At 36.5% G+C, this 22,902-nt stretch overlaps 1 protein-coding gene across 1 annotated transcript in view; it reads right to left on the reverse strand.

Moving 5' to 3' along the window:
• Nucleotides 1-22,258, reverse strand: part of KLB (klotho beta) — a 59,767-nt gene extending 37,509 nt beyond the window's left edge. Inside the window, exon 1 of the mRNA XM_053700879.1 lies at nt 21,431-22,258. Within this exon, the coding sequence (XP_053556854.1) occupies nt 21,431-22,162 (732 nt within the window). The 5' untranslated portion in view covers nt 22,163-22,258. The remainder of the gene's footprint in view (nt 1-21,430) is intronic.
• Between the last annotated feature and the right edge of the window lie 644 nt (nt 22,259-22,902).

Consider the following 22,902-nt stretch of genomic DNA (forward strand, 5'->3'; position numbering starts at 1 on the left):
GCCCCCTTACTTTAAAGACAATTAATGCTGCTGGACTCAACTACAACAGCATAGTTACTACTCACCATGCCATAGCATTTCCTGCTCTGATCCTATAAACCATCTGCTCTGTACTGGGCAAGCTTACCCAAAGCTCGAAATACAGATTTTATAAAGTCAGCAATATCACTGATCTTTACCCCCACAGCTGCAACAAACAAGCATTTGATGTTTTCTGGAAGTTTTCACACTTGCTTAATTAATTGTAAGATTTCAAAAAGTCTTTAAAATGCACAGTGTTTATCTTCATTTAACATTTTTAAAATGCTAATGTGAATTTTAGTTAAAGGAACAGTATACACCAATTTTTATTTAAGTGCATGTTATAGACTCTACTATAAAGAATAATATGCACAGATACTGATATAAAAATCCAGTGTACAACCTTTTAAAAACTTACTTAGAAGCTCCCAATTTAGCACTGTTTATAAGGTTAGGCTGGGACACCCACTGAGAGCGACTGAGAGCAGACCCTTCCTCTCCCCTGCATATAAAAAGACTCATTTTACACATAGAAGCAATCTGGTGTTTGTATATACATCAGTATACATCTAAAATTTTGGGGCTTGGTTAGGAGTCTTAAAATCATCACAATGTTATCTAAAAATATATGTAAAACTATACATTTTTACAAAAACACACCAAGATGGGCTATATAAATGGATCATCTACAAAACATTTATGCAAAGAAAAATCTAGTGTACAATGTCCCTTTAATTAAAATGTGGATTAATGCATGTCTGTACTGCTTAATAATATAGATTGCTTGTGTGGATCTTAGATGAATCATATGCTAATGTTGTGTACCTTTAAGCACAGGTCACAGTAGCACAAACAGGATAATGTTTGCTCACTAGGATCCATGCATGTGACAGATTTGCAAATTCCAGAGAAAGAATGTGCTGGCTCTGAAGTTAGAAAAATCACAACCATTTGGTTTAAAATAATCAATCACTATTAAAACGACATTAATGATTCACTGTTTATCCTCAATGCTGCCCCTAGGACAGCTATCAGAACTACCACAGAGGGGGTAAACAGATTGATAATTGGGAAGTGAGAGAAGGGAGAAATGGTAAAAAGGGAGCGATAGAGAGGAGAAAGTCAGGAGGCAGCAGGTTGGAGGTTTGGAGACACAAACATATGAAGGGTAAAATTTGTTAGACTAACATTTATATTGTTTTGCATGCAGATCTGGTCAAAATTTAATAATGCTTACTTACTTAAATGACAAAAACTGTTAAACAGGCATAATGTTCGAAAATGAAATGTGTAAGAGTGTGTTTTTGAATAAGGGCATTTTTGCAATATACTTATAGTACATTCCCAAAAATGCTTCTAGTACAACTTATTACTGTTTCAGCAGCATAGTATGCTGTGCATGTACTGTGCACCCTTAATCAAACGCTGTGCCCGCTCAGACAGCTAGCGGTGGTGTGTATCATGTCAGCGAATACAACCCACTACTGTCACTCTGTATTTGAATTCTGGTGAATGGGGCATACCAAGCATACGTGAGTATGTCTTAAAACAGTAATAGCTTTTACTAGAAACATCATTTAATAGAAATATATTACCAAAATGCTTCTATTCTATAGATTGAAATGCACTCATATAGATCTGATCTGTGACCTTTATGTTCCTTTACATTACAATGTCCCTATAAGTATAGAAGTATAAGTATGACCTAAGAGCATAGCTTTACTCAAGCTGGTGTTTATGCCTTTTGGGGGGGGGGAGTAAAGTTAATATAACAAAATATCACCCTGCTATTGTGTTTAATGTCCATTAAATGTGAGCCTTTAATTCCCACTCTGTTCATTGCTTTTTATGAAATATTATTGTGGTCAGGGCTGTCTTTAATATTGATTGGACCCTGGACAAAAAATTTCTTGGCCCCACCCCATGCAATTTCGCTCTCCACCCCAACATCCCAAAAAACAACTAAATCAATTTTTTTTTATTATTAGCCCAGTGGTGGATCATCCACTGCTGGGCTAATCATTTAAAAAAAAAAAATGCAACATGTGAAACTGGACCTAAGCAGTACAAATAAGTAAATAAATATATAAATTCCTCCACTGTGGATTCATTTAATATTCTTTTGAATGTGATTCTGGTGTGAGGTTAGCTGGTTAAAGAGATTTAGGGCAGCCAACAGGAGCAAAGCAAGGTAAAGGAGGAAGCATGGAGGTGCAGACAAATATAAATTTACTGACTGGAACAGCAGAACTACTATGGGAAGCTGTAAAATCTGAGACAGAGAGAAAATAAAAACTATAAAAATAAACCTTACATTAATGTGTGAAGTATCAGCATGACGCTATACACCAGCCACACCAGCACATGTCGCTTCTTTGCTAGGAACAAGTTCCCTCTCACCCTGAACTAGACAATGCTGCATGGGGAGGGGTGTGTGTGCACTCACTTATTCTTCCCACTGACACCTTTCTACAAAGCACTATTCCCCTAACAAACTTCAGTTAGTTGATCTTAGGGCCACAGCAGAAAGAGCAGGGCTAAGGGGACCAGTAGACTGGATGCTGTGTGTCTAAGGCTGCATGGATACAGTGTGAGATGAGTCACACAGCCTCAAGACTGAAGAGAGCAGTGTATGCAGCTGCACAGATGCTCAAATCCTCATGTGCCTGCCGCTCCAGCTTTCTGCTGCATGCGCCTACAGTCAGCCCTACCCAGAAACAATCCCCACCACCAGAGCAGTTACCTGGTAACAGTGGTAACCCCAGTAGGACCTTTTCTGATGCAGTGGCAAATGGCTGGATGCCGAGTTAGGGCTTTGCATTCAGTGCTGCACAGTGCACATCTAAAACAGCACATGGCACTAGCTTGGCATGTCACATGACACCGTCACGGTCTGACACAGTTTTTAAAAAAAATATAAGCAGAGTACTTTTGACTGTGACAGTATTAGGACTGAATGTGTGTGTTCCCCATGTCACATCAGCAGTCTGGTATAAACCATTAAAAAAAAATAAAAAAAAAAAAAATTTTTTTTTTTTTTTTTTTTTTAGGACTCTTGGGCCCCTCAACAGAGACTGGGCCCAGGGCAGCTGCCCCTTTTGCCCTGTGTTAAAGACGGTCCTGATTGTGGTCCATCGGAATCCTTTCGAAAAACATATCAAGTGATTTATCTATACAAATCTTCATAGATGTTAATGGTGATTAGATATGTTTTTTTAAGGGATTGTGTTCCATCCCATATTAAAAATGTTTTATTACTTATTACATTAATTAGTGCTAAAATCATCCAATTGACAAACTACATCATCCAGAATATAAATACAAGTAGATGAGACATAAGTAATCTATATTAAACATGTGCAGCCTTTGATCACATTGGAATTGTAGAAAAAGGTACAGGCTGGATAAAGGTTTGTAAAGCAATTTAAAAAATGTATAGGAGGACTGATTGTACCCCTGTCCTTAGCCTGTACAATCTTCATCTTACTGCTCCAGAACAAAAATAGTGAGAAATAGTATACAGCTTAACAGCTGCATTACCCAAGGTTAGCAGTTAGTAGATAGGTTTTATCTTCCTGGCAGAAGGATTGTCTCCTGTACTTCAAGGGTTTGGACAAGGATCAAAGAACACTCAGGTCTAAGTACCTGCCTTTTCTCTAACAAACAAAAATTACAAACCCTATTTATTTAAATCATGTAAACAGCCATTTACAATTGTCTGATATTTACTGCTGGATAAAAGGGACATTTCCTTTATCAGCAAATCTGCAAACAGGGGACAGACAGTTAATGGAAAATACATTGGGACTACTAGTTAAAATAATGAAGTATAATAATGTGTCCCTCCTTTGTCAAGAATATAAAGTCACATAAAACACCTTATACTTACAAGACAGAGATTTTTGCAGTGTTGCAATAAATTAACGTCAATGGAGTGGGAAAATCTTCTAAATACATCAGCGCCTTGTTTGCTGCAATTGTTTTTCAAGGGCAAACTACCTCCAGCACTTGCCATATTTTGAGGAGCCAATCTGGATTCAATACTGGAGTAGACAAGGCTTGCTACTATCATTCACGATCCAAGCGATAACACTATTTCAGTAATGGAAAAGTTCAGATTACAATCCAAGCAGATAGCGGGAAAATCACCCATAAAATGCATGGATAGCAATGGTTCAGCAATTACAAGCCTTCCAATGCTCTTTATTTTTGGCAATAAAATGGACACATCAAATTCAACACACAAAGAGGCCTATTTATCAAAGGTTTGTCGGACCTGACCTGACAGTGTGGATCAGGTCCGACAGACCTTGCTGAATGCGGACAGCAATACGCTCTACGTATTCAGCATTGCACCAGCAGCTCTTGTGAGCTGCTGGTGCAATGCTGCCCCCTGCAGACTCGCGGCCAATCGGCCGCCAGCAGGGGGGTGTCCATCAACCCGATCATACTCGATTTGGTTGAATTGTGGCAATCTCTGTCTGCCTCATCAGAGCAGGTAACAAGGTTATGGAGCAGCGATCTTTAGACCGCTGCTCCATAACTTGCGTTTCTGGTGAGTCTGAAGACTCGCCAGAAACACGGGCCCTCAAGCTCCATTTGGAGCTTGATAAATGGGCCTCAAGGAGCGTTTATAATGTGCAAAACTGGATTTTTTGACGTTTGTACAGTGAGAGTAAGGTTTTTGTAGACGTGGTTTGTACAGTAAGAGTGGGGTTTTTGTAAAAGCGGTTTATACAGTGAGAGTGAGGTTTTTGTAAACGTGGTTTGTATAGGGAGAGTGAGGTTTTTGTAAATGCAGTTTGTACAGCGAGAGTAAAGTTTTTGTAAATGCAGTTTGTACAGTGAGTGACGTTTTTGTAAATGCTGTTTGTACAGTGAGAGTGAAGCTTTTGTAAATGCAGTTTGTACAGTGAGAGTGAAGTTTTTGTAAATGCAGTTTGTACAGTGAGAGTGAAGTTTTTGTAAATACAGTTTTCAGTGAGAGTGAAGTTTTTGTAAATGTAGTTGAGAGTGAAGTTTTTGTAAATACATCTGAAGGTATAATTTGGTTTACTTGGTACATCTTTGGTAAGAACGGATACATAGTATCCAAAGTGAAGAGGTTTTGTTACTTCAGAGTGAACGGATTTGCCGGTCCAATCAGTAAGGATTTGGAAGCCGGTCTCCCCCATGTATGTCGTCACACTGAGGCAGTGTACGGCGTGGGTCTGAACAAACACATGAACACTGTAATTCATTCTTAAGATAAGTAGAAATGTGTGGTTCATATTTGATATACAAGCTGTCAAGCATTTGTGCGAGCAAGGAAATATGAGTACTTGGTACAAAGGACTTATATCCTGTTTCATATACACGCTACTTGTTCATCTCTTGCTCTATTGAGTCTTGCAAGCAAAGTGATATATATGTGTGTTAGCTAAGAAAAGATGGCCGTATTCTGTGTTATTATGCATTGCATAGAGTGGAGTACCTGTTGATGTATTAAATATTGAATATTGTATATTGAATAGATATTTAGATATCATTTATGCATATTCAAGGTTTGTTTCTCTTATAGCATATGTGTTAAGATAAGACATAGCTGTAATTGGTCTGGATTTTGTATCCTTTATATCCAGACAATGTTGCAACATGAGTCAATAGTTGATACAGGCCTGTGTCAGATTTAAGAAGGATTGGTTCCTGCTTTTTAATATGTATATATTTGGTTGTTTGCATGTTTCTGTCTTAGACAGGACGGCGGGACAAGAGTGGGCTGACTCCTTTATGATAATGTCTTGCTTGTTCAATAAATTGTGATTTATAACTGATATGTGTGCCGTTGTTTATTCCCTTTCTTTTGTTTATTCCCTTTCTTTTGTTAGAGGATTATTATATTCTCTAATATTTCTTCCTTTATTACAATATATAATACTAGTTTGAGGGAGGCACTGTGAGATAAATAAGTGGTATATACTACTCTCTCTAAATGTTCTAATTTTTGTAAATACAGTTTATAGTGAGAGTGAAGTTTTGGAAATGCAGTTTGTACAGTGAGAGTGAAGTTTTTCTAAATGCAGTTTGTACAGTGAGAGTGAAGTTTTTCTAAATGCAGTTTGTACAGTGAGAGTGAAGCTTTTGTAAATGCAGTTTGTACAGTGAGAGTGAAGTTTTTCTAAATGCAGTTTGTGCAGTGAGAGTGAAGTTTTTCTAAATGCAGTTTGTACAGTGAGAGGGGCTTTGTAAATGCAGTTTGTACAGTGAGAGTGAAGTTTTGGAAATGCAGTTTGTACAGTGAGAGTGAAGTTTTTCTAAATGCAGTTTGTACAGTGAGAGTGAAGTTTTTCTAAATGCAGTTTGTACAGTGAGAGTGAAGCTTTTGTAAATGCATGTTGTACAGTGAGAGTGACGTTTTTCTAAATGCAGTTTGTGCAGTGAGAGTGAAGTTTTTCTAAATGCAGTTTGTACAGTGAGAGGGGCTTTGTAAATGCAGTTTGTACAGTGAGAGTGAAGTTTTGGAAATGCAGTTTGTACAGTGAGAGTGAAGTTTTTCTAAATGCAGTTTGTACAGTGAGAGTGAAGTTTTTCTAAATGCAGTTTGTACAGTGAGAGTGAAGCTTTTGTAAATGCATGTTGTACAGTGAGAGTGACGTTTTTCTAAATGCAGTTTGTGCAGTGAGAGTGAAGTTTTTCTAAATGCAGTTTGTACAGTGAGAGGGGCTTTGTAAATGCAGTTTGTACAGTGAGAGTGAAATTTTTGTAAATGCAGTTTGTACAGTGAGAGTGAAGTTTTTGTAAATGCAGTTTGTACAGTGAGAGTGAAGTTTTTGTAAATGTTGTTTGTACAGTGAGAGTGAAGTTTGTGTAAATGCAGTTTGTACAATGAGAGTGAAGTTTTTCAAAATGCAGTTTGTACAGTGAGAGTGGCTTTTGTAAATGCAGTTTGTACAGTGAGAGTGAAGTTTTTGTAAATGCAATCTGTACAGTGAGAGTGAAGTTTTTCTAAATGCAGTTTGTACAGTGAGAGTGAACGTTTTGTAAATGCTGTTTGTACAGTGAGAGTGAAGTTTTTGTAAATACAGTTTACAGTGAGAGTGAAGTTTTTCTGAATGCAGTTTGTACAGTGAGAGTGAAGTTTTTTTAAATGCAGTTTGTACAGTGATAGTGGCTTTTGTAAATGCAATCTGTACAGTGAGAGTGAAGTTTTTCTAAATGCAGTTTGTACAGTGAGAGTGAACTTTTTGTAAATGCTGTTTGTACAGTGAGAGTGAAGTTTTTGTAAATACAGTTTACAGTGAGAGTGAAGTTTTTCTGAATGCAGTTTGTAGAGTGAGAGTGAAGTTTTTCTAAATGCAGTTTGTACAGTGAGAGTGAAGTTTTTGTAAATGCAGTTTGTACAGTGAGAGTGAAGTTTTTGTAAATGCAGTTTGTACAGTAAGAGTGAAGTTTTTGTAAGTACAGTTTACAGTGAGAGTGAAGTTTTTGTAAATGTAGTTTGTACAGTGAGAGTGAAGTTTTTGTAAATACAGTTTACAGTGTGAGTGAAGTTTTTCTAAATGCAGTTTGTACAGTGAGAGTGAAGTTTTTCTAAATGCACTTTGTACAGTGAGAGTAAAGCTTTTGTAAATGCACTTTGTACAGTGAGAGTGAAGTTTTTGTAAATGCAGTTTGTACAGTCAGAGTGGCTTTTCTAAATGCAGTTTGTACAGTGAGAGTGAAGTTTTTCTAAATGCACTTTGTACAGTGAGAGTAAAGCTTTTGTAAATGCACTTTGTACAGTGAGAGTGAAGTTTTTGTAAATGCAGTTTGTACAGTCAGAGTGGCTTTTGTAAATGCTGTTTGTACAGTGAGAGTGAAGTTTTTCTAAATGCAGTTTGTACAGTGAGAGTGAACTTTTTGTAAATGCTGTTTGTACAGTGAGAGTGAAGTTTTTGTAAATACAGTTTACAGTGAGAGTGAAGTTTTTCTGAATGCAGTTTGTACAGTGAGAGTGAAGTTTTTCTAAATGCAGTTTGTACAGTGAGAGTGAAGTTTTTCTAAATGCAGTTTGTACAGTGAGGGTGAAGTTTTTGTAAATGCAGTTTGTACAGTAAGAGTGAAGTTTTTGTAAGTACAGTTTACAGTGAGAGTGAAGTTTTTGTAAATGTAGTTTGTACAGTGAGAGTGAAGTTTTTGTAAATACAGTTTACAGTGTGAGTGAAGTTTTTCTAAATGCAGTTTGTACAGTGAGAGTGAAGTTTTTCTAAATGCAGTTTGTACAGTGAGAGTGAAGTTTTTCTAAATGCACCTTGTACAGTGAGAGTAAAGCTTTTGTAAATGCAGTTTGTACAGTGAGAGTGAAGTTTTTGTAAATGCAGTTTGTACAGTGAGAGTGGCTTTTGTAAATGCAGTTTGTACAGTGAGAGTGAAGTTTTTGTAAATGCAGTTTCTACAGTGAGAGTGAAGTTTTTGTAAATGCTGTTTGTACAGTGAGAGTGAAGTTTTTGTAAATGCAGTTTGTACAGTGAGAGTGAAGTTTTTGTAAATGCAGTTTGTACAGTGAGAGTGGCTTTTGTAAATGCAGTTTGTACTGTGAGAGTGAAGTTTTTGTAAATGCAATCTGTACAGTGATAGTGAAGTTTTTGTAAATGCAGTTTGTACAGTGAGAGTGGCTTTTGTAAATGCAGTTTGTACAGTGAGAGTGAACTTTTTGTAAATGCAGTTTGTACAGAGAGTGAAGTTTTTGTAAATGCAGTTTGTACAGTGAGAGTGAAGATTTTGTAAATGTAGTTTGTACAGTGAGAGTGAAGTTTTTGTAAATGCATGTTGTACAGTGAGAGTGGCTTTTGTAAATGCAGTTTGTACAGTGAGAGTGAACTTTTTGTAAATGCTGTTTGTACAGTGAGAGTGAAGTTTTTCTAAATGTAGTTTGTACAGTGAGAGTGAAGTTTTGTAAATACAGTTTACATTGAGAGTGAAGTTTTTGTAAATACAGTTTGTACAGTGAGAGTGACGTTTTTGTAAATGCAGTTTGTACAGTAAGAGTGAAGTTTTTGTAAATACAGTTTACAGTGAGAGTGAAGTTTTTGTAAATGTAGTTTGTACAGTGAGAGTGAAGTTTTTGTAAATACAGTTTACAGTGAGAGTGAAGTTTTTGTAAATGCAGTTTGTACAGTGAGAGTGAAGATTTTGTCAATGTAGTTTGTACAGTGAGAGTGAAGTTTTTGTAAATGCAATCTGTACAGTGAGAGTGAAGTTTTTGTAAATGCAGTTTGTACAGTGAGAGTGGCTTTTGTAAATGCAGTTTGTACAGTGAGAGTGAACTTTTTGTAAATGCTGTTTGTACAGTGAGAGTGAAGTTTTTCTAAATGCAGTTTGTACAGTGAGAGTGAAGTTTTTGTAAATACAATTTACATTGAGAGTGAAGTTTTTGTAAACCCCGTTTTGTACAGTGACAGTGAAGCTTTTGTAAACATGGTTTGTACAGTGAGAGAGAGGTTTTATAAAATGTGGTTTCTATAGTGAGTTCTGCCTCTCTGAGCTATGTTTAAAACCTTGTCACTTAGTGGTTTCACAATTTACAGTGTGAGAACTGTTACTATCCAATAGAAGATAAAAGATGAGGTAAGCTGGGCTACTTTCTTTTTATATAAATTAATCAACCGGATTGTTCTTCTTGATTTTAGAAGAATATCTCGCCAAAATGAAAAACAAGTTTTTTATTTGTTTGTTTTTCATGAGGCTAAAAAAATAAATAAAATAAATAATTGTAACATGTTAAAGGTTTAAAAAACACAATTGATCAAACATGCCCACTATACTCATGATGCCCATATACAAATGGCTTCACGTTTTCCAACATCTAAACAAAAAAAATCTGAAAGATTGAAATGAACCTGTAATTAATTAATTAATCAATCAATCAATCAATTAATTAATCAAATATTTTTAAGATTCCACTTCCTATCCGTATATCAAGAGCAGGGGCAACAATGCACTACTGGGAGCTAGCTGTAAAAAAAAACTTTGACAGCTCAGCATTTAAGCTGCTGCCCTCAGAGCTCTGCGAGTCTGATTGACTACTGCCCGCGCTGCAAACACACTGCTGTCCCACTCACTGACTACACATGCAGTCACGAGCCAAATGAGAAGACTACATGTGCAGTCAGGAGCAAAAGCCGCCAATAATAGTAATAGTTTCAGTACCCGCTGAGCTGCGGCAATAGGTTAAGATGATCTGTGATCCACTAGGTATCATTCACGTGCCAACCACGTGATATGAGTAGCAGGCAGGAGGAAAGTCGGAAACCAAAAACAAATCATTTTAAATTTAAAAAAAAATTGTGCTGAAGCTGGGACACACCTACACACTGCCGCCGACACACTAATTTGTCACGACACACAGTTTGGAAAGCACTGCTTTACACAAACAGGAGTGAGCTGGAGTAGGTACCTGTCGGTATTCTCCTAAAACTTTGGGGCTTGGTTAGGGGTCTGAAAATCAGAGCAATGTTATTTAAAAATAAGCGAAAGTATACATTTAAAAAACAAAAAAAACAAAACACTTTATGGGCTATATAAATAGATTATCTACAAAACATTTATGCAAATAAAAAACGAGTGTATAATGTCAGTACATTGTTCTTTGAACACCAAAATCCTTACTTGGTGGGACCTTACACCCTAAATGATTACATTATATTATATGATCAACTCTTCTAACCTTGCTGGGAGTATGCAGCAAGGGGAGTTCTTTGGCTTATAGATTCCAGAATCTATGCCAGATATGTAACGATCCTTATTTTTAAAAAATACCCCACCTAACCGGCTTCGATCTTCCTTTCTACAGATCCTCCAAAATAGTAAAAGAGCACTAATACCACTCTACTGGTAATCAACACACCCACCTACATATCATGAATGGATAGGAAATGTTAATTTAGCTCCATAAAGATCAAAATGTATAATTCAGTAGCAGATCTACTCAGAGGGCACTGGTGCAAAAATTATTTGTGATAGTAGCAATATACATCCTTTTCTGTATAATGATTTTGAATGTGTGTGTGTATATATAAAATATACATTAACATATATATATATATATATATATATATATATATATATATATATAAATATATGTTAATGTATATTTATATATACACACACATATACAATATACATTTAGCTTCTAATGTTTTGTTAGAATTTCAATGTAAAGATTGGATCAGCAAACCTACATAATAGAGAAAGAATATTAATTTGATAAAGATGGCCCGCATAGATAATCCTTTCTTTAATTCATACCAATAACAACACAAAATTTAAAATTTAAATAGAATTGTATTTATTTTATAATTGTTTTATTTTTTAAACTATATTTCGTTAATTAATTAAGTAAATATAATTTATTACAGGCCTAATTTGTTGGACTACAAGTTTGTTTGTTTTTTCACTAAATGATGAAATTTACATGTCTTGTTTCGATAGTGCTGTGCAAAATATGTAAATTATAAATCTATAAAACTGGCAATTTAGCAGTTCTTTTAAATAGATTAATCTCTGCTGTGTGTGTGCATATTTTACAATGCATCTGATCATCACAATAGGGGGGCTTGGTGCATGATCTCTGCCTTCCTTCCCTAGAGGAGCATCCTTGACCTGATATTCTTCTACAACAAGCTTTTGAGTTAATATATACAGGCCATGTAGACTAAGGCAGAATACATAGCATAATCACATTATCACCAAAGGCTTTGGTTTAGCAAGATAGCACATAGTTCATTATAAATAAACCAGAAGTAATTGATGGCTTTTATTTTATTACAAATAAAAAACCCTCAGATGCTGTTGTCAAGAGATCCCTAGGGCATTTTTTAAAATTGAATTTATTAATGATTCATTCTGATCTGGTGTGGTATATAGCCTATCTATAGTGTACATATAGCCAAACACCAAAACTTTAATGCCATACTTCACATTCAAAAGCCAGAAAAATCTTAAAGGGACAGTACACTGTAAAATTGTTTTTCCATTAATGTATTTGCAATGACTTGTTATACCAGCTGCAGAGTATAAAATATTTGAGACATTGCATTTTCGGTTTTATTTGTGTATATGAAGTAGCTGGTTTTGTGCTTTGAAACCACAGCCTATTACAAGGGGTTGAACTTAAGGTAATATCATATCTCATAATGTTATCACTTTGTGTACACAAACTTGCTTCCTTATCTTATATTTGTCTGGAACACCAAAGTTCAATACATAGAGAAAACAATGGAAAATTATCTTTTTATTACTTAACTATCCTGTATCCCACTGAGAGTGTAACTTCTGCTGGCTGTGTTTACTTATGCTTGTCAATAGCATATACTCCAGTATCAAAACTTTCAGTATAGGTTGGGAAACCACAAGCTAAATCGGCTATTTCAAATGCCAAAATAGGGGTAAAGGAGCTACTTGCAACCAATTTAATACACTCTAGCAGGTAAAAAGGATAATTGGGAATAATTTAAAGGGGAGAAAGCTTTTGGGTGAACTGTCCCTTTAAGCATGCTCCAAAGGATGATTTTTTGAGGCATTATTAAAAACATCATTAATGACATTAACGACACAGTAAATGTAATAATTATATATATATATATATATATATATATATATATATATATATATATGTACACAACAGCAGTAAAATTGTTACTAGATTGCACTGTATATGTCTTATGACCAATATAAATGTTGCTGCCCCTATGCAAAGCCCATAACCTGGGATGGAAAGCCTTGATTAGATCAATGAATTCAGTAATGTAGCGGCTGTGTGTTTGTGCTGAACAAGCTGGTGGAAAACCATAAGGAATCTGAACATCACCGGAGAGGATATAAAGCGAGCAGCTTGTGCTGAACAGCTCAATGGCCGTATCCACTCACCGGTCTCGATGTCAGGATTTCCCTCCTTACTGCTTATGTTGCCAGTGGGCGATCCAATATGCTGCACAACGCTTTCAAGCATCTCCTCTGCAGCCAGGTACTTCCAGCAGCTATGTTCGCTCCGGCCGACTCCTCCGTAAGCTGTGTCTGTGTGTGCTTATTTCTATCCCCTGGTTTTATGGAATTTTCAATCAATAAAGGATTTACTATTTTTATGGATTTCGTCTCTGCAATATTCTTTTTCACTGATTTATATATATATGAAAAAAATTTCAAGTTGCATTTTTCGGGTTTACGATACAGACCCCCAACCAGAAATTTAGGAAGAAAGAAAGTGCTTCTTTATCCTCTGTCACCTCTCATGTGGTGAGATACATCTCTTCTTTGTAGTGCTTTACGTGAGTGATATGTTGCGCAAGCGCTAGCGGCATTATACTGGAGAGCTCTTGTGCAGTGTTATATTTTGTCATATGATGCTGTATCACAAGTGGCTACAGAAGTTCTCTACATGAGCAGCCAAAAGCTGCTCTTCTAGAGCTGCAGGAATCTGTCTGCATATGGAAACGGAGCATGGGGGGTGCTCCGGTTCCATATGAAGGCGCTGGCAGATGCAAGATTGCTACTGTCAGTGACACTGTGTGTGTAACCGGTCTATAACGATCATCTGCTGGTGCCGGTGGGAGGTGTGGAAGGGAAAGCGGGAGACAGGCAGGTGGGTGGCCCAGTGGTGAAGGGGGAGGGAGTAGGAGGGACCCTACCTACAGAAAATAAAATTGAAAGGAGAGGGAGGGATGGAGAGCTACATTACAGAATAGTGGTGGAATGGTGGGGTGGGTGTGCTCTACCTAACGATCGATGGGGGGTGGAGACCACTACACTACAAAAAAATATATATATAAAAAATTAAATAAATAAATAAAAATATTTATATATTAGGTACTGGCAGACAGCTGCCTGTACCAAAGATGGCCACCATTAATAACAATAATAATAATAAAAGGAAACTGCATTCTGGCAAATTGGGCAATAAGTGTGTGTGTGTGGGGGGGATAGTTGTTTGAGAGGGATCAGGGGTGGGAGGTGCCAGGTGAGAGTGTAATCTCTACACTACAGCTAAAATTAACCTGGCAAACTACACGATTAACCCCTTCACTGCCGGGAATAATGGAAGTGTGGTGCACAGCTGTAATTAACAGCATTCTAATTACATACCCCCCAACTGTACCAATTTTCGCAGAACAGTCCCGAGTTTAGGAGTCCATCTGTCCCGGGCAGAGTGCTGTATGTCCCACATTGCCCCCGGGCTTTTCCATTGTTTATTTTTTTTAAAAAGTCAGAGTGAATAGATCTGAAGCTGTGTAATGGAGAGTGCAGCCGCTGCAGCGTGATGAATGCAGCACTCACTCACTGTCTGCTGTCCCTATGAGTGAGTGGTTAGCAAGAGCCTCAGCTGCTCCCGCAGTGGTTCTCAGCCGCCTGATGACATCATGCAATGGTGTGCTAAGCAGCCTCTGCGTAGCAGTAATCATGATCGTGGGAAGGAGGAATTTACTAGAAGGATCCAAATTATGCAATTGGAGGAAATTGGAAATCAACCAGCAGTCAGTGAGAAGTGGTCCATTAGTCATGGAGGGAAGGTTAGTTTTTGAGTGGTACTCTGTGAATCCTGGAGCTTATGTGTCCTTCTTACTAGTCAAGCTTGATTTTTTGGTGCATTCCAAGCAGATTTGCTAATCATTGAGAACCAAGTGGTTAACATGAGTTTGTCCAACATTCTTGCACAGGCAATTTTCTGGGGTCACATTGGTGTTATATTTTGCTATTTGTAATGCTGCCCTACATAGAACCTATATACACAAAAATAACAGCTGTATCTGAATCCCAGGGGTACTCCATCATGGAAGGGGAGGCCTGTGTTGCACTTGCTAAGAAACTAGGGATCCATAGGAATGTTTGTAAGTATGTGTGTGTGCGATTATGTATGTGTGTTTGTGTAATTAAATGTGTACGTGTGTGTATGTAAATATTTATGTGTGTGTAAATATGTGTGTATATCCTGTATGTATGTATATGTGTGTGTGTAAATATGTTTGTAAGTATGTGTGTGTGTGTGTAAATATGTATGTGTGTGTAATTAAATGTGTATGTGTATGTGTGTAAATATTTGTTTGTGTCCTCTAATTGGATACTCTGTATAGTACCTGTGTGTGTGTGTGTTAGGGGGGACAGTAGAGCTCTGTTAACAGGGAGAAAAGTATCCCTCTTTAGCCATTTCAAATGTTGGGAGGCATGTGTAAATTTCCAAAAACCAATGGCAAAGTCAAGTATATCCGCTGTTTTGAACAAAGGGGATCCCAGAAAAGCTTTTACAATCATTTGTGTAATGATTGCACAAGCAGTATGTAAATAATTTCAGTGAGAAACCCAAAGTTTATGAAAAATTTAACAATTTTCTTTGATCGCATTTGGCAGTGCAATGTTGGTATGAAATATACCAAAATGGTCCTAGATCAATACCTTGGGTGGTCTACATAAAACTATATATATAGTTTTGACAGGGAAATAAAAAAAACAACAACAACGTCTATTTATGTTTAAATAAGGGTGATATAAAAAAGTTCTTATCTGAAATTCCCAGTAACGAAGCAGCTAAACTAGTATATTTTGCAGAAATTTAACATAATGTGTAATATGAATTATATACCCAATTAGCAGAAAGTAGTAAACAATAATTATATTTCAGAGATTATAAAAAATATATATTATTTGTCATCTCAAATAGTCTGTAATAAAAAAATGAAAATAATAATATACAAAAGTAAAGTATAGCTTCAAATCAACATACATGGCTTGTCAAATTTGTTTCGAATCTAGAAGACCGGCATGTCATTTTTAAAAAGTTGCTTTGCTCATGGTATTCTTTGTTGAAGAGATATCTAGATAGGTAGCTGCAGGGTGCACAACAGGAGTCAAAACATTTTCAGTTCTTTTTTTCTAGAAATACAAAAACCTATGGCATATTGTAGGTTCTGCTTTCCCAAGGGCAGCAAAAGCTCGTGAAGAAGGTCACGTAGGAACCATGGACGACCAGTAGTCCATCTCTGCTTTATAGTCACAATTGAAAGCACATTTTCACAATACTTTATATATGGGTTCAAGATTTTATGAAAACAAAATGGCTTTTACATTTGTATGCAAGCAGCAGTGAATGTGAGGTCAGTCTGTTTTGTTGCACATCTTATGACATATTTAACAAAATATATGGACTAACATTTACCAAGTGCAATGTAAATTTCTTAGGAACATAAAAATAGTTTAAAGGACCACTAAATGTAGCAGAATTGCATAATTAACAAGTTCATAATGAATAGAGAATGCAATAGCATGTACTCTGAATTTCAAATAAGTAGTAGATTTTTTTCTGGCAAATTTATTTTTCCCTCCATTTTCCGGCCCCCTGTATCATGTGACAGATTTCAGCCAATCACAGACTAGCATACGTATACACTGTGAGCTTGTGCACATACTCAGTATGAGCTTGTTCCTCAGAAAGTGTGTATATAAAAATGATTTGATAATGGAAGTTGGAAATTGTTTTAAAACGGCATGCTCCATCTGAATAATAAAAGTTTATTTTGACTTGAATGTCCCTTTAAGTACTACCCCAGTTTTTCAGCCACATAACTTTGATAAAGATACACAGAGATTCAAACCTTGGACCTTCTGTAACTGTCCTGTTCTGCCTTAATCTAGAGACATAGGTAAATATTGCAGTGAGGGAGTCCCTGAGCTAAACTGAGTAAAGATAGAGTCAAAATCAAAAGTCAAGGATAAAACCTTATACAACTGCGTAAACACTAATTATAAATGTTTTGGAGAAGCAGTGACCAAATAAAAATGGGGGTGCAAAACCATTAGAGCAATGAATACCTTTGTCCTTCATTGCAAAATATCTTCATGAAAAATATTTTTTTTATCAGTTAGGTACTATAATTTTCTTTGCAAAATGTCCACAGTTTTGCTATTTTAGAGCAGTCCAGGGATGCACCCTGAGTATGTTTATTTTGTCTCTATTGTTATGGCTACGTATAAATGAGCCGCTGCACTGTTCCAAGCAATAATTACTGAATTATGTATCTGGCTAGGTGGAATACTGAATATTTAAAGGGGCATAAAGATCAACTGCAAATGCATTTTAGTGAAATGAGTTTACTTGCAAAAATATTTCATGCAAAAGTGCCTGTGACCTGCTGGTGACATTTTTATAAAGGGCGAGATTACATATACGGCACAGGCTTCAGCTCCTGTTGAAACCCGTGATATCCCATAATTTCACCTCGGACATCAGGGTATTTACATAAACCTGCTGGCAGTTCATAAAGTGCCGTAAATTGGATAAGCTAGCGATGTTCAGAAATGTGCGTAAATACACATTTCTGGAGTCGCCAGTGACTTACAGCACTTAAGAAGCTTCCGGCACCTAAGAAAAAAAAAAAAATGTCAAATTTTACATAAAACCCGACACGTAAAACTCCTATATTCGCAATCCCCCCACATCGCAACTAATAATAAAAGTATTAACCCCTAAACTGACAACCCCACACAACACAATAAGCCTAATTAAACTATTAACCCCTAATCCACAATTCACCCACAACGCAATCTACCTAATAAAACTATTAACCCCTAATCTGCCATTAACCCACATCGCAATAAACCTAATAAAGTATATTAACCCCTAATCTGCCATTAACCCACATCACAATAAACCTAATAAAGTATATTAACCCCTAATCCGCCATTATGCCACATCGCAACAAACCTGATAAAACGTTTAACCCCTAATCCGCCAAACCCACACAACGCAATAATCCTAATATATCTATTAACCCCTAATCCGCAAAATCCCCAGAACGCAAATAACTAATTCAATTACTAAGCCCCCTAACCTAACACCCCCTAAATTAACCCCAATTACCTAAATTAAAAATTACTAAATTACAATTAAAATAAAAAAGATAACATTACTTACAAAAAAAATTATCCAAAATTTTAATTAATCTAAGATTACAAAAAATAAAAAAGTCTAACAATACATAAAATAATAAACCAAATGATCAAAATAAAAAAAATTAAACCTAATCCCTATGAAAATAAAAAAGCCCCCTAATCTAAAGCTAAACTACCAGTAGCCCTTAAAAGGGCCCTTTGTAGGGCATTTCCCTAAGTTAAACCGCTCTTTTCCTCATTTTCAGCGCAAGGCTTGCTGCGCCTGCCTATGTCTCCATTTTCGCCACGGAAATCCTTGCGCTGAATATGTGATACCGATTTGCAACACGGTTCTATGTTAGCTTATGGGAGTAAACATTTTTGGCCGACGGGTGAGATATACGTGTCGCATTTATATGCGGAGCTGTATATGTGATACCAAAACCGTGTTAAAACCGGCATCGCCGGTTTTTGCGAGTGATGCCGCATATGTAATCTTACCCAAACTGTGCACATTTGTGTATGCTCCAAGTCCTGGAAGCGATGTGTCACATGATGTCACTGTCACTTGTATGATTAAATCATGTAAATGCACATGACTTGTTGCTGTAATGAAAGCAGGCTTTGTGCACAGTGAATCTCAGGAGCATGCATGGTTACTGCCTATAAGATGCACTAAGCTCCTGACTGACAGTACTGCTGACCTTAAAGAAATTAAAACAAAACAAAAACCACACTTAGGTGCCAGATAGCTGGTGGTAAATCCACATGAGGGCACACCTGGGATCACAATAGCCAAATGCCCTGAATAAGAAAACAAATGTAAACCCAAAGACTGACAGCTTATAATGCAATATGCAAGATATAACAGTTTTATATACAGTTTTGTGTCCCTGTAAGGAGTGATGATCTTTACAGAATCCACCTTTGCATAAGGTATATTGCAAAAATGGTTCTAGTCAAATTTGAAATGCACTGGTTCCACCAGCAGAAAAAAAGCAAATTGCATTGGTTGTTCACTGTGCTTATATAGGGCCAGATTAAAAGTGGAGCGTAAACATTTGTGCGCAAGCGATAAGGGGTTTATCGCAAGTGTTTGTGCTTGCCGGGCTTATTGTACATATTATGAATTGAAAGTAAACGTGATTGCGCTCAAGCAATTTACGCTAGAATGATTACCGTGACTTTAGATCTCTGGTTAACTGTTTCGTAAATCTAAAGTTGAACAAAACACATGAAAAATAGATTACAAAGTATATCTATTAATAATAACACCATCTAATACAAATTATTATGAAAAAATATTGCACAGAAATGTTATAAATGCTCAAAGTTTTGAGATCTTAGGTGTAAGAAAAAAAGGCAGGAAAAGAAATACATACATACACGTCTAAAGATGTATATATATATATATATATATATATATATATATATATATATATATATATATATATATAGTGTATACACATGTATTTATGTATTAATATGTGCATATATGTATGTACAGACATATATACACATATAAACACATAACCACATATGTACACAAATATATACATATAAATATAAGTGCATTGGAGCCCTTTGCAGTTAAAGTGTTTAACTATGTATTTACTGTAAATATTTCACATTCCAATGTTCTGCACATAGCAGAATATGTATTTATAAATAGATATTCATATATATCTATCTGTATATAGCTATACCTATATATAATCATGTATATATATATATATATATATATATATATATATATATATATATATACTGTATAAATATATATATATATATATATATATATATATATATATATATATAGTACCAAAATACCAACAGATATATGTAGAAATATTTATTTATGAATAAATAGAGCATATTCTTGTATGTGAAGAACACTGGAATGTGGATATATGGAATGTGGATATATTCATATTTGTTAAGAAAAAGCAACAAGAAAGAGTGTTATGTATGGTACTGCCTTGCTATGCTACTTTAGAGTATCTGCACTCTGACAACCACGAACCAGCCATTCTACCCTGGATCAGCCAGCTGGATTGCTGCTAAAATCCAGCCCGCCTCTATAGGTACAAGTGAGTGCCTTCAATAAATGTGAGTACTTTGTGTAGAGTGGGCTATTAGTGCTAATTGTACCACCATTTATCTGCACCATTGGCGCCTCTATCCCTGCTTACACTTTTTATATTCATATTTGTATGTCAGGTAAATGCACATGAAAATATATCGGGTTCGGGTGTTAGGTTTTCTTCCACTTTTTTTTCTCCATTGACTTCTATGGGGGAATACGTGAACGCATATGCAATATTTTTGCACTTGTTGGATTAGCGCAGGAGCGATAACAGTTTACTTTCAACTCATAATACGAGCGCAGCCCGACGAGCGCAAACAGCTTACTTCTAGCGCAATTAAAACGCTCGAATGGGAGCGGTAATAAGCGTGCCATTTGTAATCTGGCCCATACTGTTTTATGTGTTAAAGGGACAGTAAACACATTGAGATATTGATATAAATGGTTTGTTTATGGATAGTAGAACAACTTTGCAATATACACCTTTATTTATTATGCCTCCTTTTCATATAATTTAGCTCCGTATATTGTGGATTTTTCAATTCTCAAAGCTGGAAATGCTCACACTGCAGGGTTTTTAAGGCTAACCCTGCTATATATCTTTCCCTGGATGGCTTTTACAGATACCAATGAAAAATAATGTACTTTATACAAAAAAATAAACACAGGGCTGTGTGTTAAGATATCAGCTAGTGTTCAAAAATGAATTCTATGATATCTTCTTATACTGCACTAGAAGGAAAGAAGTAGGAATATAAATACTTTGATAAACAACTAGTGGCGTATTTAGGTTTAGTGCTGCCCTAGGCACTAAACTTCTGCTGCCCCCCCCCCTTTGTATTCATGGATAGATTAACAATAGAACAATGTAATTTCATAAACCCATTTTTTCTTGAAATAAACTATCCAGCTTAAAATTTGATTCAATTGCAAAAACATTTTGCTACAGATATCATGTTGTTATTATTATTATTATTATTAATAATAATAATAATAATTACTACATTAATTTGCATACATTTGTATTGTTCTTTCTCTAGGTAAAAAAAATATTTTTTTTTGTTCAGTCCCAGTAATAGGTCACATGATTCTATCTTATTTTATTATGTAGTTCACAATATGAATATTTGAAACTAACAAATGTACATAGAGTTTTGCAGTTTTAATAAGCATATATTTTTTCTATTATTTGCACAAATTTGAGTGTAGTGTTTTTTTATATGTGTACTGATATTAGCAATTTAGTTTTATGTAGAGTGGATCATCCGATTGATTGAATGACAGATATAAATAAATAATAAATATATATATCTTGTATTTGGAACGTTGAGCAACATAACGGGATTCTGTGCAGTAGCCTGTCATATAACTGCTGTATGCTGCGCTATATAAGATAGCTGGACTTTATAGATGTGGTTGCTTTCTCTCAATGCTTAGCTGTATATTTACCTTGATGAGATTATGTGCCACAGCAATCACACGTGCCTGGTCTCCTTTCTCCCAGGGTGCATGCAACCCTGTGCCATAGCCATGCCAAGCTACCAGGTAAGGGTTGTGCATGGTGATCCAATACTTCACACGGTCCCCAAACTCCTTGAAGCAAAAGGTAGCATACTCATTAAAGAGCTGGGTTACACTCTGGTTTGCCCAGCCCCCGTACTTTTCCTGTATAGGCACTGGCAGATCCCAGTGGTAGAGAGTGACCACAGGCTGTAGGTTTCTGCTGACCAGCAAGTTTATCAGATCATTGTAGTACTGCACTCCTGATTCACTATGGAACTGCATTGCCCCGGTAGAAAATAACCTGGGCCATGAAATGGAAAAGTGATAAACATTCACACCCAAAAACTCTAGGGCTGGTATCTCGTTTTGCATGAAGCTGCTGGGCTGCCCATGTTTGGTGTGAGAATGCCAAGTCTGGTGCAATCTCATAAACTGGTCCCACACAGAAGGACCTCTGCTGGAGAGGTCATCATCTTCCACCTGAAGAGATGAACTTCCTACACCCCAGAGAAAGTTTGTGGGGAAAGTTCCATAGGTAAACAGCTGGGATTCATTCAGTGGACTCAGCAGATCGTTTCTTTCCCAGACTTTTCTGCCGTCTCCAGGACTCCCCTTGGTTTGATTTATGAAAACCAATGCCACAAAAAGGCAGGAACCTTTCAGCCATAGGTCACCCATTGTGTCCGCTCTATCTTCTGGATAAATGAATTTGTTTCATATATGTGGGTGAAAAAGTCCAACTCAGTGAATAGCAGAGCTCTTATCAGCTGTCTTGTGGCTGTGCAGCGCTGTCTTATCTCAGCTCCACTATAGAGCTGGATTGTAAAAAGTTCTGTCAATGATTAGCTTGAACTGTGAGCTCAGGAGGGGTCGCGGATAGGAGGGGTGGTTGATTTGTCCTTGCTCCAACTATTGGGAGACTAATCTACTTTCAACAGCCGCCAGAGCAGGAGTCAGTGGAAAGGTGCGATTGCCACTGGTGATACCTACGTATGAAGATTACGCGCAGCCAGACTAAGTGACAGGGGGGCTGGATCCAGCTCTGCCGTTATAGTTGTGATTAGTAGATAATTGGCGAGAAGGTAAAGATGTTACAGCATATTATAAGTACTACTACTGACAACAATAATAATAATAAACTCTTCCATGTCACATTAATACAAATAAATACAGGCTGGGTGTCACTACATATCTGTGCAATAGAACGTTACAAATCGGCATGTAGGGTCCCTGACTTTTTCTTTTTGTCATTTGAATTGGAACCAGGGATGCAAATACATGGAAATTGGATTCTGTACGACAAGAACATGATTTGCATCGAATCATTGTAGTTGTTGATTAAATAGTAGTAAAGCAGGGACAGCAAGTGTGACACAATGCTTAGCCATAAGGAAGTTTGTCACCAGACGAACTGATTA

Source organism: Bombina bombina, chromosome 2 (genome assembly GCF_027579735.1).
Source record: "Bombina bombina isolate aBomBom1 chromosome 2, aBomBom1.pri, whole genome shotgun sequence".
Lineage (NCBI taxonomy): Eukaryota > Metazoa > Chordata > Amphibia > Anura > Bombinatoridae > Bombina > Bombina bombina.